Below are 18,584 nucleotides of genomic sequence, written 5' to 3'. Positions count from 1 at the left end.
CTTTTGTATGTGAAATACATTTTGTGTAATCTTTTGCATGTGGCTGTTTATTTTGCTGAACTTCCAGTCTTCCAGGCCCAGTTCTGCAGTGCTCAAAATGGGAATTAAAATAAATAAATAAATAAATATCTATCCTGCTCAGGGGACAAAATACTAACCGTACGTGCGTTAAACACATATGGGCTTTTCGGGGAATTGCTGATTTTAAACAAAGTTAGTCATCCTTAAAAGTTATCCTTCCTCTTTTTGTTGGAAATTGTCATCAATCGTTTTTCTTTTCCCTGTATTACCCATCCCTGCACCCAGGTGTGATGTTATAATAAACGGATAAATGTGCATGCCCTTATTTTTTATTTGTTTTGGAAGGACCAATCAGTTTTGAGCATTTTCTGTGAAAGGAAAGTATACAGTACTGTATGTATGGTCTGTTTAGCACACCGAATAAGAGTAACCATCAGTGGAGGGTGTTTGTTGGCCCAGGGCACGCAGGAGCCTGATGTTTCGGTCCCAAAGGGACCTTCTACCTCCCTGAGGCAGGTCCTTTTGGGGACCAAGACATTGGGCTCCTGTGTGTTGTGGGTCGGTGAACTCCCTCCATTTTGAATCCGTTTTGTCTGGTAAAAGTGATTAGACCATTCTGGTCTTTTCTTCAAGTTGGATATTTTTTTGTCTAGCACAAACATCCTCCTCTGTAAGGTTCTTAATACTGAGTGTGCAGCCATTTCCTAAATGCTATCTATCTTTTTAGATTTGTAAGCTTTTCGGAGCAAGGTTCTCGGAGCAAGGTTCTCGTTTCTTGTTGTTTTACTATGTTTGCGCTTGTATGCATTTTAGATTTTATTCTTGCCCTTACCCTCCCACATTGTACTGTGCTGCAGAGTATGTACTGTATGTATATATAATTAATATATCATCTATAGCTAGATCTAAATATATATTACCCAGGCTGTTTGAGTTAAAAACACAATCCGTCACCAATAGTTGGGGCCAAATGTACGGTACGGTGCGGTGCAATTCCATAGGACACCTTCTAGTGCTGGCAGACGGCTTATTGCCAATTCAGGTGGCACTTCTGGCCCTTCCTTCGGCTTACTAGGGAAATAGGAGGAACTATGTCTTTAACTACACGTACATTGCTTGACTTAAAGGAGCAATCCCTCCTAGGACCAAAGTGCACTAATTCCAGTGACCTATTTCCTGAAGAAGAGATCTCGGAAACTAAACAAAGAGAGTAAATGCAACAACAAAAATAGAAATGGCGGTCAGCCGGACTGGTGCTTTCATTTATTTCACCTGCAGAAAAAAAAAATGCTTAGTTAACAAAATATCACATACATATTTTTAATATTGAATGCAGCTTCTTGGGAACTGCTAATTGCAGGAAATGAATGTGAAACACTCCCTGTTGTGTGTGGTTGCTGAACTTAATTAACCCACTTAGAGTCTCAGAGGCATGTAAAAGCTTTCTGTGTGATACACTGAAGTCTACTCTCTGAGTGGGGGGGGGGGGGGTGTTGAGCAGACACATCTGTCTTTCAGCTCCTCCTGTCTGTACCTGACCAGTCTTTCACATATAATCTACAGCTTGTTTGGAAATATATTGGAGCAAGTAGAAAGTGCCTCCAGGTTTAAAGAGGTGGACTTTTATTATCACCTGCACTGTCACGGGAGTAACTCTGACTACAATCCTTCTTTGTCTTGCTCCTCTTGCTGCGAGCAGCTGCTGGAATAAACATTCATCCTTTTAATTAACATCTCCTTATCAATGCATACTTGTTTTCGAGAGAAATAATGGACCTGCAAATATTTCCTTTTTTATGCCACTGCGAGTTTGTACAAGAATGATCACGTATACAAAGTCATTCTTCTGGAAGAAGACATCCGGCTACGTTTTATAGACGACTATCGTTTCATTGTTACTGCCCTTATTTGTCTTTTTTTTTTTTTTAAAGCGTCGGTGTCTATGAAAATATCTGGGATGCAATAGATCAGGGGTGGCCAACTCCAGTCCTCAAGGGACACCAATAGGCCAGGTTATCAGGATATCAATGCTTCAGCACAGGTGGCTGTTGACTGAGCCACCTGTGCTGAAGCAGGGACATTCTTCAAATCTGACCAGTTGGTGGCCTGTGAGGACTGGAGTTGCCCACCCCAGTAATAGACAGACATACTGTATTATATACTTTGGCACTGGCCATAATATTTATCTTTTAGATGGTGACATAGTACAGTATGTATATGAGTCTTTAAATCCATATATAGTATTCTTTGGTTACTGCAATTATGACAAAAAAGAAAAATAAGCTAAAAAAGATCAAATATAGCAATCGTTAAAAACCATGCCACGAATTCCTTTCAAACTCACTAATTAGTTTGCCTTTATATAGGACTTTATTTTCCCTAAGAAACCTCTTCGTTTTATTTGTAAAGCTGGAATCCTTGCTTGGGTGTGTGATTTAAAAAAATTATTATTTTATATACACACATACAAATCTTTTGTGTGTGTGTGTTTAATCCCCTCTGCCTAACTTTTTGCATAGTAAACAATTAATATTACTGTAAACATTTGTCATAAGGCTTATGCTTTAAATCATGGGGACTTTTTTTTGTATATAGCTTCTATCGTTTCTATACACCAAAGACCAGCATATCGCTATCATTGAGAGGATTAGGCAAGTTACACCAAACCTTAATTATTAACTGTGGACACTTTTTTTTCTTTTTTAATTCTCTGCAAGCGATCTGCATGCAGTTTTTCTCTTTATCCAGCAGATGTTATGGGAATTAACAGCTGTTATAGGTGACTCCTAAAATGTGTGATATATTTGAAACGTGTCATTTTTGTTTTTCTGGACATTATTTCTTACTGAGACTTACTTTTGACATAATCAAGGGTCCAATGGTTCCCTTGGGTTTTGCAACCTGCATATATTTCATGTTTAGAATATCTTTATATGCTTACATACTGTATGAGTATACTAAGAAATGCAAATGCAATTTATGATGCTATGTGCCATTGAAACTTCTAAAGCAGAGTATTTATATTTAAATCTATCTCTACTCCATTTTTAAATTGTATGTGTCTTTAAACCATGCATTTCTGTAAATGTGAACTTTTGTATAGTATACCATTGCATTGTAATTGAGTGCATGTACGCATTAGGTATTATACCCCCTGAGCATGGAGTGCACTTTTCAGCTCTGGAGGACAAGTGGAAAAGAAAATATATAGATCACATTTGTTGCATTTATAAGAAGTTTTAAATGTCTGTTGTAAATATCTATATGTGTGATCACTTTTTGCTAAATTGGTTTCGGAATGCAGAAAAGCAACAATGTATTGGTCTTCTTTAAACAAATATAATAATGTCTGGTTAGGTTTCCTTGGAATTTAAAGGATCCGTTCCCCCTACCTAAAAAATGAGCCCCCCCTTCTTAATGTAACCCCTCCTTGCCCGACTCTTACTAAGGAGAGTCACAAATGTGTGTGTTGTAGATAGGTGCAGACTCTTGTTCCTTTCTAACAGGGTGCTGGTGTTCGGCTGGCTGGTGGTGTAAGCTCTTCAGGGTAGTAAGAAAGGGTGCCAGAAACTTTATTCACAAACAGGACAAGGTTATTTGGATACAGGTACACGTACATGTGTCTTCCCTGGGGCTCCTCAGAGAGGCACACATGGCTTGTAATCACCTTCCTTTTCCCACGGTTAAGAGGAACTGCTTTTCTAGAACTTCAGTGATCTGGAGTTACTCCCAGGCTACTGTTCTATACTCAGTTTAGGGGTGTACTTCATTCCAGGTTCCCATCTACCTATCATCCTTACAACATCCTATTAGTCTTCCTTGGCAACCTGGTGTACATATACTTGAGGGTTGGCGTTACAGCAACTTTTGTTGTGACAGTTCCTAGGAACCCTGGTTTGGGGATCCCTTGCTATGAAGTGTCACGCACGTCCTCCTTTAGAACTAGTTAACGGATATGAGTTCTTCATAAGATATTGGCGGCCCTCTCTAACTGGGGACACTTCCCACACTAAGAAAGGTGACCGCACATCTAACACAGTTACGCACTTATCGAGACTCCATAAACACTATGAAACCCCTTCTCTGTTGCTATTCCTGGAATCCTCCTGATGGTATTTGGGGTACTCCTGATGTCTGGGGTCCAACCTCCTATAGTCTCAAATGAATACCTCATGATGATCTCACAGGTCACCATGGCGACAGGACGAGTGCTTGGGCTCCTCAGTACATCACCCCACCCCATATGAAAGGGTGAGCTCCTTCTAGAATGGGGGCGAGCTAACTTCTTCTGTTATACTATTGGCAACAAACATATAAAGGTCACCACTTGGCAACAATCCACCAGACATTAACCCTTTATAGAACAACTAGTAATCCAACAGGGGGGTTACATTGGCTCAAGATGTTTAGAAAGCAGGGGTCTGTGTTTCTGAATCATGCCAATTTCCACTCCAGAGACCCCCTGCTTCCTAGGATACTAGCCAGTAAAGTGCTGCCGCAGGGGAAGCAAACTAGAGCCATGATTGGCCCGCATCACATGTTGGATTTAAAACTCCATGCAGCACCTGCGGGCACCTTACCTGGTAAGAAGCTTGGAAACCGTGGGATTCCTGGAGCTAAAATGAACGGGGTACAGCTCCGGAGACCACCTGCTTCCCACTTACGCTGAGAAAGGAGGCCATTTAACTTGGAACGCTCTCTCATTAAGATATTGATTTTCATAGGGGCCTTGCAATGGGTGTGCAGGTCAGTAAAGTGTTACTCTGCCTCTTGCCCACCCTATCACGTTTTAAGAGGACCAATAGGAATTGAGCGAGGAGAGGGGGCTTTGCCCGTGTAAACCTAGTGATCACACACAAAGAAGTAGTTCTAAGAAATTAGATCCATGTCTCTGCTTACCATGGTGACAAACAAGCTTAAAAATGTATTTAGAAACTCTTATAGGTTTCAGATTTTATAAAGTAAGTGTTAGTCACCCAGATTAAGTCTTTAAAAACAGGACACGGCCATCAGTTTATTATGGCCCAAGGAGGGACTGCACATTTAACTTTGAAATGGGTGTTTTCCTAATGGAGATGAAGGGGTATCCTTTTTATTGCAATAGGTGTCTTTGCAGTGGGACTGCACCTTTTTAAAGCAGCTGGACATTGCGTAAGGAAAGTACCATGTAGATAGGAGGAGATAAGAGAATTGAACACGTCATCTAAAAACCAGCGCTGCACCTCTTGTTTATATTCACAGTTCCCACTCACTTTATGTATTCAACATGTTTGCACTTTCCTCAGCTGTTCTAGACCAGACTGAAGCCAGAAAGCACAGTTGTGTTTATCTTACAGTTTGAACTCAGAGTGGTGTTGGTTCCTTGTCCAACATATAGTAGAATCACTATTGTTAAAGATTAACAAGTGTTATGTTTCTCATGTTGAGCAATAGTTTGTTTGGTAACACAAAGCACATTTACCCACCTGTCCAGCCAGAGTTCTTGTGAACTAATATTTGGTGCAGCTTCCTGATAATTGTATTTCCATGCTACAATTTATAGCAGTGCTCAATGCGTTTTTTAAATTAATGTACATTTAATATAAATGTAGGATAAGTATCCATTGTCTAAATTTTTAACATAGGTTGAACTCAATGGACATGTCTTTTTTTCAACCTCATCAACTATGTACAGGGTTGCCACCTTCTATATTTTTCTTATATATTTATTTATCTTGCCTTCGGCTGCGGCGGCATTTCCTGGCATCCTGCTGGCATCGGCATCCTCCCCTCCAAATCCCGTCACCATCGCTGCGTGATGCCCGTTGCCATGACGAGTCGCTTCGTGATGTCACAACATCACGTGGCATCAAGTTGCCGTATGGCAACGTGGCGTCACAGAGCATCCTGTTGTCAGGGCAACTGGCGTCACGTGACGCTGTGTCGGCACGTAGCATCTTGTCATGGCAACGTGGCGCCATTTGACGTCATGCAGCCATGTTGCCTTGATTTGCAGGAGGAGATGCCAGAGGATACCGCCACCCGGAGATTTGAGGTACGGAGATACGTGGCCGGAACCCGTAGTCTCCGGGTCAAACCTCGAGTGGTGGCCACCCTGAATACGTAACCCTAACAGCAAAGACTTTAATAGCAGATTACACCCCTTTTTGGATATCCAAATATTATAAATGATCACGTATGGAGTTATGCAAAAGAGGAATAAAATATGCTCAAAGGAAGCCTTCTTGTGAGAAGGCAGCGGTGTTGGATATTTTCACAAATTATACAGGCTGTAATGGTGTAAGATAAAAATAATAATTTTGGTCTGTGTTTCTGAATAGTGTTAATTTCCACTCCAGGGACCCCCTGCTTCCTAGGATACTAGCCAGTAAAGTGCTGCCACAGGGGAAGCAAACTAGAGCCATGATTGGCCCGCATCACATGTTGGATTTAAAACTCCATGCAGCACCTGCGGGCACCTTACCTGGTAAGAAGCTTGGAAACCGTGGGATTCCTGGAGCTAAAATGAACGGGGTACAGCTCCGGAGACCACCTGCTTCCCACTTACGCTGAGAAAGGAGGCCATTTAACTTGGAACGCTCTCTCATTAAGATATTGATTTTCATAGGGGCCTTGCAATGGGTGTGCAGTAAAGTGTTACTCTGCCTCTTGCCCACCCTATCACGTTTTAAGAGGACCAATAGGAATTGAGCGAGGAGAGGGGGCTTTGCCCGTGTAAACCTAGTGATCACACACAAAGAAGTAGTTCTAAGAAATTAGATCCATGTCTCTGCTTACCATGGTGACAAACAAGCTTAAAAATGTATTTAGAAACTCGTATAGGTTTCAGATTTTGACTTGTTTCTGTTTGTACTTCCATTTTTTTTTTTATGACCAGATTGAAGCAGGGGGGGGGTCCTCCGGTGACCCCCCAGTTTCCAGAGATCCTTATCTCTGTGGGGGGTGACGATATCTGCAGCCAGGGAAATGTTTTCAATACTGTACACATTTCAAACAACCTCATCAGAGAAACTATATCCTGAGCTTGTCTGCTGAGCGTCTTTGACGTCTAACGGTGTCGCAAAGTATGAGGCGCTGAGCAGCCGTGTGAATGACAGTTTTGGGCAATATGTTGGGAATAAAATGCAGTTTAAATATCACCAGAGCAAGTGAAATAAATGATGAAGAAGCAGGGAGACTGTCCCTTTAACGTCTAATACCTCATGCTTGTTTTTCAACAGCATAAACCTGTCCTCTGTCATTGCTGTGTAAACAGTTTGGAGAAGAGGTTTGATAGACCAGTTGGTGCTGTTTTAGAAGATACAGAACAGTGTCAACTACTTGTAATTTACTTAAGTTCCAGGTGTTGGGCTGAGTTACGGTAGCTCAGTAAAGACCTTTGCTGTGAAATTGTGACCATGTTTTATTTTTTTATTTACCCTAGTTAAATGTCCATGTGCATTTGGCATGTTCCAGGGGCAGGCAAAATTCATGCCAAAGTGTTGTTATTGAATTAAAGCATTGGTAGACATGCGACGGCTGTAATATTTACGCGGTGGCAGAAGTTAGAGTTATTAGTTGTGAATCTACAAACGCTTCACTGTTTGAGGCATACGTGAGATAGTAAATGAAAGAAGGCTGCCTCTTAGATTGGCTGTCTTTGTGTACAGCTCATGCAGTACTTTATAAATATACAATTCTTCAATAATTTGCGGCTAAAAATGTAATTGGGTGAAGAAGCATGCCTTTTTTTTATTTTTTTATTTTTTAATAGAAATGTAGAAAGACCCTGAGCTCTCCAATATTTTGCTGCCTGTTTCTGCTGCTGTTCACCAATCCAATTAAACAGTAGTCACATCAGTAGCTGGTTATGGTTGCCAGGCGGCTTCTCCAGAAATACAGGACACAATGGTGAAAAGTGCGACGCGCTCGAAACACACACACTCCTCTCTCCTACTGTTTCCTTCTCTCCCTGGCCCCACCCGCAGGCGCCTGACATCCCCTCCTGATTGGCTGCATTACCCAGCAGTAGCTAATTTGGATGGAGGAAGCTGCCTAGCCTCCGAGCAACAGCCCTGCCCTCTCCCTGCTCAGGGAAATCCCACGGCCCTGCAAGCCGGTCAGGTCACTATGCCCAGATTGGGAATACCGGATATACACATGTCCAATAATACCTTTTAATATTTTACTGGACAGATTGTCCAAATAAGGACTGTCTGGTTCAATACTGGACACCTGGCAACCATATAAAGGTGGCACTCGCATTGTTTTTTAAGTGAGGGCCATTGAACCACAATGAGCAGGCATCACACAAGAACTTGGTTGACCATAAGTAATATTTTCATTTTGAAGCTAATTTGGCTTTGTAAGAGGCATCTCCGTTCTGCGACCCACTGGAAAATGTATATTTGATTTGAATGTGAGTGTAAATGGTTTTTATTAAGTTAACTGTAATTGGGGCTTCCTTAGGTACCCATCTACAAAAACAAACTATTGTAAAAGGGCTTCATACATCATGGCTACATATATAAACTAGTTTATAACTGCTTGAAGCAGTGCAGGTGGCTATGGGCTCCCAACTTACAATAATGTACTGCATGGGGGACTTTTTGTTCTTTTAGGAGTTGATCTTTGAAGCTTAAATAAATATTGAATTCTTTAAGCTATTTAAATTGGAAAACAAGTGGTAGAAAAGATTTTACATAATGTATTCATGTATAAAGGAACGGAACATTTAGACTACGGTCTAGGACGTTTAGCTGCCACTGGCACTCTGCGCCATGTGTGTCTCCGCCCGGACAACTCACCGCAGGACACCTCGCCACTGAACGGCAGAGAGAGCCGATCCACGGCGATGTGTTCAGCCACGTGGTGTCCTTGCGGTGAGTAATCCCGGTAGTAATCTGCGGGGTGGCAGAGCGCTGGCAGCGAATTGGTCACAGCCAAAACATCACATTCCGGGTACTGAGTAACAACTGATTATGCCTTTTCTAGCCTTGTCACGTTGCTGTTTTTCTGCATCGTGCAACACATTGTGTTGATGTGTTAATACAGTAGCAACATTATTTATTCTTACACTTCCCGCACGGCAGGATTCGTGCGGGAAGCGTGGTGACGCGGCTTGTTGTGGCGCACTGTGACGTCACAGTCACGTGCGCGCCCGGCTTCCCCGACACCCCTGGAGTTTAAAGTGAGGTAAGCGGGGGTGCGGGGAAGCAGAGGGGCAGAGCAGGAGCCGGGGTCGGGAAGGGGGGCTAAAACGCACCCGAAGTGGAGGGGGGGGTGCGTGGAGGAAACGCGGCGGCAAGCGGTCTAGACTGGCGCCAGCCGGAGTAGATCCCGGCATGCTGCCGGCATTTGTAAGAATAAAGGATGCCGCTACTGTATACTGTAGTATATTGTAAAAAGCTTAAGAAAGGCGTTTTGTAAAATCATGTAACCTTTTATTATATAGGTAGTTGACCAGTCTTATTTCCATGTGCCGCAGAGGTTAATTATTCCAAGTACATCTAGAGTGTGTTTGTCATCTTTACAAAGAAATACCGTGACTATTTTCCAGAATCACTTTTAAGAATGTCCATCTTGTTGTCCTTTCCCAGATCGCTCAGATTTGGGTGATATCGCTCCCAGATCCCCGTTAGAACCTGTTTTTGAAGATGGTCCATTTGGTGCAGTGATCGCGGTCAGACATCGGACATCACAAGAGCTTCGCAAGCTGTGGAAGAAGGCCATTATACAACAGATTATTCTTCTAAGGATGGAAAAGGAAAACCAAAAATTACAAGGTCGGTAAATAACCTGAAAAGTATTGTTCATGCTTCACCTTTTAGATTTTAATTTAAAGTATGTTCTTCAGTTTATTTCCTTAACCCTATTTACTGTACTTTGAACATTAAAAAAAATATGCTACAACTGTTTTTTGTGTGTGCGAAAAATGTCTTGCTGTGTGGTTACTTGGTGATGGCTAAAAGTGCTTTCAGTGCCAAATTGGTTAGTTGCAGTCACCCATGGTGCTCCAAGGTGTAGGAAATACAGTCTTGCATATTTCAAGTTCTTTGGGAGGCACAATCACAAATAATAGTAAAAATATAGTATTGTTGAAATCAACCTCCTGTTGTATTGTATGTCTTTATTTATATAGCGCCATAAATATACATAGCGTTTCACAGTAGTAATACATGTTGTAATCCTATAAATAACAAATAATATAAATAACAGGTCATGGGAATAAGTGCTTTAGACATAAAAGTAACATTAAGGAAGAGGAGTCCCTGCTCCGAGGAGCTTACAATCTAATTGGTAGGTAGGAGAACGTATAGAGACAGTAGGAGGGAATTCTGGTAAGTGCGTCTGCAGGGGGCCAAGCTTTATGTATCATGTGTTCAGGATTATCCACAGTGCTATTCATATGCTTCTTTAAGCAAATGTGTCTTAAGGTGGGTCTTAAAGGTGGATAGAGAGGGTGCTAGTCGGGTATTAAGGGGAAGGGCATTCCAGAGGTGCGGGGCAGTCAGTGAGAAAGTTTTAAGGCGGGAGAGGGCGGGAGAGAGTTTTAGATACAAAGGGGGTAGAAAGAAGAGTCGGGATGGTGCATAGCGAGAAATTAGGGCTGAGATGTAAGGAGGGGCAGAGGAGTGTAAAGTTTTAAAAGTTTTAAAAGTGAGGAGGAGAATTGAGTGTGAGATGCAGGATTTGATCGGAAGCCAGGAGAGGGATTTCAGGAGGGGAGACGCAGAGACAGATTTAGGAAAGAGTAGAGTGATTCTGGCTGCAGCATTTAGTATAGATTGTAGGGGAGACAGGTGAGAGGCAGGGAGGCCGGACAGCAGGAGGTTGCAGTAATCGAGACGGGAGAGAATGAGGGCCTGAGTCAGAGTTTTAGCAGACGAGTAACAGAGGAAAGGGCGTATCTTTGTGATATTGCGGAGGAAAAAGCGACAAGTTTTAGAAACGTTTTGAATGTGAGAGGAGAATGTGAGAGAGGAATCGAGTGTGACCCCTAGGCAGCGTGCTTGGGCTACTGGGTGAATGATCGAAATATCCAACAGTAATGTGGAAGGAGGTAGTAGGGCCAGGTTTGGGAGGAAGTATAAGGAGCTCTGTTTTTGCCATGTTAAGTTTCAGTCGGCGGATGGCCATTCAGGATGATATTCCAGAGAGACATTCAGAAACTTTGGTCTGTATAGCAGGTGTAAGGTCAGGGTTTTTTTGTGTGTCGTCAGCATAGAGGTGATATTTAAACCCAAAAGATGTGATTAGGTGACCTAGAGAGAGTGTGTAAAGAGAGAAGAGAAGGGGTCCCAGGACAGAGCCCTGAGGTACCCCCACAGAGAGATCAATAGAGGAGGAGGAGGTGTTAGCAAAAGAGACACTGAAAGTACGATGGGAGAGGTAAGAGGAGATCCAGGATAGAGCTTTGTTCCGAATACCAAGAGTATGGAGAATGTGGAGGAGAAGAGGGTGGTCCCCGGTGTCAAATGCTGCAGAGAGGTTGAGTAATATGAGCAGAGTTTAATGAACTCTGTCTTTGGCAGCATGGAGGTCGTCGGTTATTTTAGTGAGGGCTGTTTCAGTAAAGTGAGCAATGCGGAAGCCAGATTGTAGAGGGTCTAGAAGAGAATAGGTGTTGAGAAAGTGTAGCAATCGAGAGAATACAAGACGTTCAAAGAGTTTGGAGGCAAAAGGGAGGAGGGAGACAGGTCGATAGTTAGGACAGGTAGGGTCAAGCTTGCTGTTTTTGAGCAATGGTATCACGGTTGCATGTTTGAAGGAGGATGGAAAAGTACCAGAGCAGAGGGAAGAGTTAAAGATCTGTGTGAGCAAAGGGATTATGGAAGGAGCAAGAGGTTTTAGGAGATGGGAAGGAATGGGATCAAGAGGGCAGGTGGTAGAGGGAGAAGAGATAAGCAGTGACACATTCTCCTCCGAGATAGCAGAGAAAGAGTCCAGAAAGGCAGGAGGAGATTTGGGAAGTGGTGTGGGATGGGAGGAGGCAACAAATGGGATATTCTGACGTATGGATTCCATCTTTTCCTTAAAGTCAGCAAAGTCCTGAGGTGAGATGGAGGAAGAAGAGGAGGCAGCCGAGGGTGGTCTGAGTAGAGAGTCAAAGACAGAAAAGAGTCGACGTGGGTTAGACTTGTGCGTGTTGATTAGTGATGAAAAGTAGGTTTGTTTAGCCTGAGAGAGGGCAGAGTTGAAACAGGATAGCATAAATTTATAGTGAAGGAAGTCTGCGAGCGTATGAGATTTCCTCCAGAGGCGTTCAGAGGAACGAGTGGAGAAACGCAGCATGCGTGTGTTGGAATTTAGCCAGGGTCTGGGGTTAGAAGGGCGAGGACGGCAGAGAGAAAGCGGGGCATGTAGGTCAAGAGAGGAGGATAAGGCAGAGTTGTAGTTCCTGACCAGGTTGTCAGGGTCTGAAGTAGAATTGAGAGAGGAGAGGGAGGAGCATAAAGTGGAATCAAAAGCTGGTAGGTTAATAGAGCGCAGGTTTCTGCAAAAACGAGGGCGAGATGGAGAGGGGAAGAAGCGTGATAGAGAAAATGAGATGAGGTGATGGTCAGAGAGAGGAAAAGGAGAAATGGAGAAATCGGTGAGAGAAGTTTTTAGTGAAAACCTGGTCTAGGTAGTGGCCATCTTTGTGGGTGCTAGCTTCAGTCCATTGTTGCAGGCCAAAAGAAGAGGTTAGAGAGAGAAAGCGGGTGGCCCAAGGAAGAGAAGGGTCATCAATGTGGCAGTTGAAGTCCCCAAGGAGAAGAACAGGGGAGTCTGAGGAGAGAAAGAAAGAGAGCCAGGATTCAAAGTGAGAGAGAAAGGCAGAGGGGGGATGAGGTGGGTGATAGATGACCGCGACGTGGACTGGGAGAGGCGAGAAGATCTGCACTGTGTGAACCTCAAAGGAGGGAAAAGCAAGAGAGGGGGGAATAGGAAGGGTTCGGTAACGTCAGAGAGAGGAGAGCAGGAGCCCCACACCTCCACCCCTGCCATCAGGGCGCAGAGTGTGGGAGAAGGAAAGGCCACCGTAGGAGAGGGCAGCTTCCAGAGCAGAGTCAGACTGAGTGAGCCAGATCTCAGTTATAGCAAAGAGAAGCAGGGAGTGAGAGAGAAAGAAGTCATGCACAGAGAGGAACTTGTTAGAGAGGGAGCGAGCAGTCCAAAGGGCACAGGAGAATGGGAGAGGGGAGGGAGGGTGGCAGGGGATGGGTATGAGGTTGGAGGGGTTACAATATAGTACTCATTACAAAAATTACCAATTAAATGTTACAGAATTATGCATATTGCCAGTAGTCCTCTGGGACAATGAAACCGTTTCTCATCATATCCTCCTGCCCAAATACAGGCATACCCCATTTTACATACACTCGTTTTACGTACACTCGCAAGTACGTACATTTTTTAAAAATTGCACCTTACCCACTGTGTACGTACGCGTGCTTCGCGAGTATGGACACCAGGGGGCGGCATGTGCGTGCTGCGGCGGTGTGCCCTCTCCCTCTCCCCGGCTCTTCCTTCACCTGGCTCCCCCAGCTCTTCCTTTACCCGGCTCCCCCAGCTCTTCCGTTCCCCGGCTCTTCCGATCACCCCCCTCCCTCTCCCCGGCTCTTCCGATCACCTTCCCCTCTCCCTGGCTATTCCGATCACCCCTCGCCCCCCCCTCTTTCCCTGGCTCTTCCGGTCACCTTCCCCTCTCCCTGGCTATTCCGATCACCCCTCGCCCCCCCCCTCTTTCCCTGGCTCTTCCGGTCACCTTACCCTCTCCCTGGCTATTCCGATCACCCCCCCCTCTCTCCCCGGCTCTTCCGATCACCTTACCCTCTCCCTGGCTATTCCGTTCACCCCCCCTACCCCCCCGGTTCTTCCGATCACTTCCCCCCCCCGGTTCTTCCGAAAACCTCCCCCCCCCCTGTTCTTCCGATCACTCCCCCCCCCCTCGGTTCTTCCGATCACTCCCCCCCCTCCCCCGGTTCTTCCGATCACCCCCCCCCCTAGCGTGCGTGTGCCGCCTCTGACTGCCATACTTCTGCTGCCCGCAACCTGCACGCTGCTTGAGGTAGGGGAAGAAAGGGAGGAGGGACATGCAGGGGGTGGTGTGATGTGAGGGACATGGGGGGGGGGTGTGATGTGAGGGACATGGGGTGGTGATGTGATGGACATGGGGGGGTGATGTGAGGGACATGCGGGGGGGGTTGATGTGAGGGACATGCAAGTGGGGGGTGATGTGAGGGACATGCAGGTGGGGGGTGATGTGATGGACATGCAGGTGGGGGGTGATGTGAGTGACATGCAGGTGGGGGGTGATGTGAGACATGCAGGTGGGGGGGTGATGTGAGTGACATGCAGGTGGGGGGGTGATGTGAGTGACATGCCGGTGGGGGGGTGATGTGAGACATGCAGGTGGGGGGGTGATGTGAGACATGCAGGTGGGGGGGGGTGATGTGAGACATGCAGGTGGGGGGTGATGTGAGACATGCAGGTGGGGGGTGATGTGAGGGACATGCACGTGGGGGGTGATGTGAGGGACATGCAGGTGGGGGGGTGATGTGAGGGACATGCAGGTGGGGGGTGATGTGAGACATGCAGGTGGGGGGTGATGTGAGACATGCAGGTGGGGGGTGATGTGAGACATGCAGGTGGGGGGTGATGTGTGAGTGGCATGCAGGTGGGGGGTGATGTAATAGACATGCAGGTGGGGGGTGATGTGAGACATGCAGGTGGGGGGTGATGTGAGACATGCAGGTGGGGGGTGATGTGAGACATGCAGGTGGGGGGTGATGTGAGACATGCAGGTGGGGGGTGATGTGAGGGACATGCAGGTGGGAAGTGATATGAGGGAGATGCAGGGGGAGGTGATATGAGGGAGATGCAGGGGGTTGATATGAGGGAGATGCAGGGGGAGGTGATATGAGGGAGATGCAGGGGAGGTGATATGAGGGAGATGCAGGGGGGGTGATATGAGGGAGATGCAGGGGGGGTGATATGAGGGAGATGCAGGGGGGGGGGTGATATGAGGGAGATGCAGGGGGAGGTGATATGAGGGAGATGCAGGGGGGGATGATATGAGGGAGATGCAGGGGGGGTGATATGAGGGAGATGCAGGGGGGGGTGATATGAAGGAGATGCAGGGGGGGGTGATATGAGGGGTGCTGGAGGAGATATGATTTTACCCGTGCGGCCCGATTTTTTAAAAATATTTATAGGGGGGGGTCTTTTAAAAATGTATTGAGGCGGTGTGGGTCTTTTAAAAATGTATTGGCGGGGGCATTTTTAATATGTATTGCCGGGGGCATTTTTAATATGTATTGGCGGGGGCATTTTTAATATGTATTGGCGGGGTGGGGTTACATGTATTTAGAGGGATGGGTTTTTTTGGTATGTATTTTGTGGGGGCACTAGTAAGAAAAAATCAGCTGACATTAAAGATTTTCTTTCTATAAAGCCTACTGTATTTATTTTGGTTACAAATGCATTATTTACAGCAGTTATGCACGTATATGACGATTGCAGTACTGTAATTTTGTTTTCGTTGATTTTCTTCTCCCTGTGCCTTCTCTCTCCCCTGGATTTTCTCTCTCCCCTGGAACTTCTCTCTATAGCATTTGACATAGATTTTTATGCTAGTTAGGGGTCTCTCTCCCTGCTCATATCCATGTGTAGTATTCTGATTGGTCAGAGGTAATCTACTCACACTATATCCATGCTACACTGGCAATTTGTCAGGTGGGAAAGATTGGGATTATGTGATGCTTACAATTTTTCCAAGGGATACTTGCAGTCTGTTTAGATTCTGGTATGTACAGTAAGTGCAAGTATAGCTGAGCCAACCAGGAAGATGGAAAATTATTATTATCAAATACAGGTTTTCCTGAAACAGGTGACTAGGACACTGCAAAACATAACCATTAACTGCTTTGCGTGTTTTAAAGTAACGAGCATTGTAAACTAATATTTGCATGGTATTTACACATAAGCTGGGTCAGGCACTCCTTATCTCGTTCATATGCCACATATTTACTTTACCCCTTTGGTGAAGGTGGAGCCAGCATTCCTCTTCTCAGTCAAGCTCTTTGCATTTATGGCAGTGAAGTATTTCTTCTATGATTTGTTATTTTTATCTTGGCAATTATGTAAAAAAATTGTGTTGGCTTCACAGAGACCAAGCATATGATGTGATGTTTGAAATAGAAACTTGATTTTAAACCTGAAAATTCCTTAAACTGGCTATGAATCTCTTATTTTTCTTTTTTAATGCATGGAAGCAACTTTTATGGTATTCTAAGACCGAATAAGGAAAAGTCAAAAGACCGAAAAGGAGATCATTGGTTCCTAATATTGTAATATCCAGATCCAGCATTGAAGCAGGAGCCTCTGGTGCCAAAGCTAATTAAATCTACTGCTTACCCAGAAGCACAAATCGTTCAAGAATGAGTGCAGGCAGCGTAAACCGGCTTATTAAAAATCACCAAAGTTGTGTTCTTATCTGTTAAATATGACACATTGGATTTATAGAGCATCCCGCTACTCCACTTCTAAAATATCAACAATTACATAAGCCTGTCCAAAAACGTGATACTGTAGCTTTGTTAATTCTGAAATATTTGTTTTTTCTTGCTGGCATAATTGGGATGGTGTAGTATTTGAAATGTATGTACCGTATATTGATAAAATTATGGAATACCTCAGGAACTACTGAACAAGAGTCATGCATATAGAAACAACCCTGGTTCTGATCCAAACTACGTACAATCTTGTCTGTGATTTAAAAAAAGTGTGTGTGTGTGTGTGTGTGTATATCTATCTATCTATCTATCTATCTATCTATCTATCTATCTATCTATCATGGCCTACTTTTTTAACATGTTGTTTTAAAGCATTGCCGATTTGTTGAAAATGAAATAGGTTTGGCCACTGAACTATTTCCCTTTTGAGCGATCTTTGGAGCACATAGGCCGTTGGCAACCATATTGTCCTATCCCGGGTCAGAAGTGGTTTCCCTATACTGGCCATCATTTTGCAAGTGTACCTAATTGTGTTCCTGTATTTATCATTCTTTTTATTTACGTTTGCTGTGTTTTTTTTTTCTAGCTTCCGAAAATGATTTGCAAAATAAGCGACTGAAGCTTGATTATGAAGAAATCACGCCATGCTTGAAGGATGTGACTTTGGTATGGGAGAGAATGCTGAGCATACCTGGAAGATCAAAGATTAAGATTGACATGGAAAAAATTCATGCTGCTGTTGGACAAGGTAACTTCTTGATTAAGCACGTTATACTGTATGTGCAATGTATTTTATACCGGACCTAAATACGGCAGCAGACTTCATCATTTTGGAAAGCTGGGGGGTGGGAGGGTGTAGGATAAGAATTTTCTAAAACATTTTTGGTCTAGCTCCAGCTATTTCCTCATACAGTAACTTAATAAACAAATGAGTGACCGCATATAGAGAAGAGCATTAAATGGAGCTAAAGATACAGACAAGTCAGACTCTGCCCAGAGTACTTTGCAGGAGTGGGGAGGAGGTTCAGTGAGTAAAGATACTGAATCTGTGAACGATGACAGAGTTTGATCAGGGGACCCGGGTCCAGCTCCGTGTGACCTTGGGCTAGTCACTTCATCTTCTTGTGCCTCAGGAACAAGCTAGTCTGGGCAGGGACTGTCTGTAAAAATTCTGCGTACTGCGCACCATACTGTAATTGAGAAGCGCTTTGAGTTCCATTGGGAGAAAAGCGCTATATCAAATAGTTATTATTAAAATGTAGGTGTTGTGTTTTGAAAGACCTACAGGCAAAGTAAGAGTAAACAGAAGTACATTGGGGATATTAGGCTTGTATTGGCTACCACCATCTGGAAATGACCACATATAATGTGCATCTCCTAGGTTGGCATTTATGCTTATTAGTGATGTGCAAACTTTCTGAAATTCGCTTCACCAAGGTTTCGCTCAAACATTCCAGAAAGCCACACACCAAAAAAATGTGACCACCGAAAAGTTTTAGCATTCTGGCCCCAAAAATTGTTACAAATGTGCTTTTTTGTTTTAAATTGTGCATTAGTCTTGTGACTTCTACTTTATTTATTTATGTTACGATTGAAAGACTATGTCTGCCTGCAACAGCTCCACCCTGTCAGTGTTTGGTAAAGGTAATGTAAGAGCAGGATGGATAGCTTGCAGGGTGTAGTTAGCCACAGACAGGTATGATTGGGAGAGAGCATTTAAAAAAAAAACAAAAAATGTAATGGAGCTGCATTCTGGCTCGGTCTAGTGTGTGTGTGTGTGTGTGTGTGTGTGTGTGTGTGTGTGTGTGTGTGTTACAACTATCTATATCCTCTCCGGATATTCCTGATGACGTGTTTTCTCTTACGAGCTTCCTGTCTTCTTGGTTAGCACTCCTTGCTTCTATCTCAAGCGTACAGAGTTTTCCCCATTGTTTTGTTTTGGGGGGCTGCTACGCGGGGGGCTCTCAACTACCTGTTCGTCGCTATTTGTCATCTAGTCTCTGCCCCCCAAAGGAGAACGCGCCTGAACCTATTAAAGCAAGATGAGCACCAGGAGTTTTTAAAGTACAACTTCAATCTTTATTC

General features: G+C 44.3%; 1 protein-coding gene across 8 annotated transcripts in view; it reads left to right on the top strand.

Moving 5' to 3' along the window:
- The window catches only part of TBC1D1 (TBC1 domain family member 1), a 224,477-nt gene that overhangs the window by 166,653 nt on the left and 39,240 nt on the right, over positions 1-18,584 (top strand). For all 8 annotated transcript variants that reach the window (XM_075567919.1, XM_075567916.1, XM_075567934.1 and 5 more), the window contains 2 exons: positions 9,600-9,785; positions 17,086-17,247. In XM_075567919.1, coding sequence (XP_075424034.1) covers positions 9,600-9,785; positions 17,086-17,247 — 348 coding nt within the window. The remainder of the gene's footprint in view (positions 1-9,599; positions 9,786-17,085; positions 17,248-18,584) is intronic.

The sequence above is a fragment of the Ascaphus truei genome, chromosome 1 (genome assembly GCF_040206685.1).
Source record: "Ascaphus truei isolate aAscTru1 chromosome 1, aAscTru1.hap1, whole genome shotgun sequence".
NCBI lineage: Eukaryota > Metazoa > Chordata > Amphibia > Anura > Ascaphidae > Ascaphus > Ascaphus truei.
This window is presented reverse-complemented; position numbering and strand designations above follow the sequence as displayed.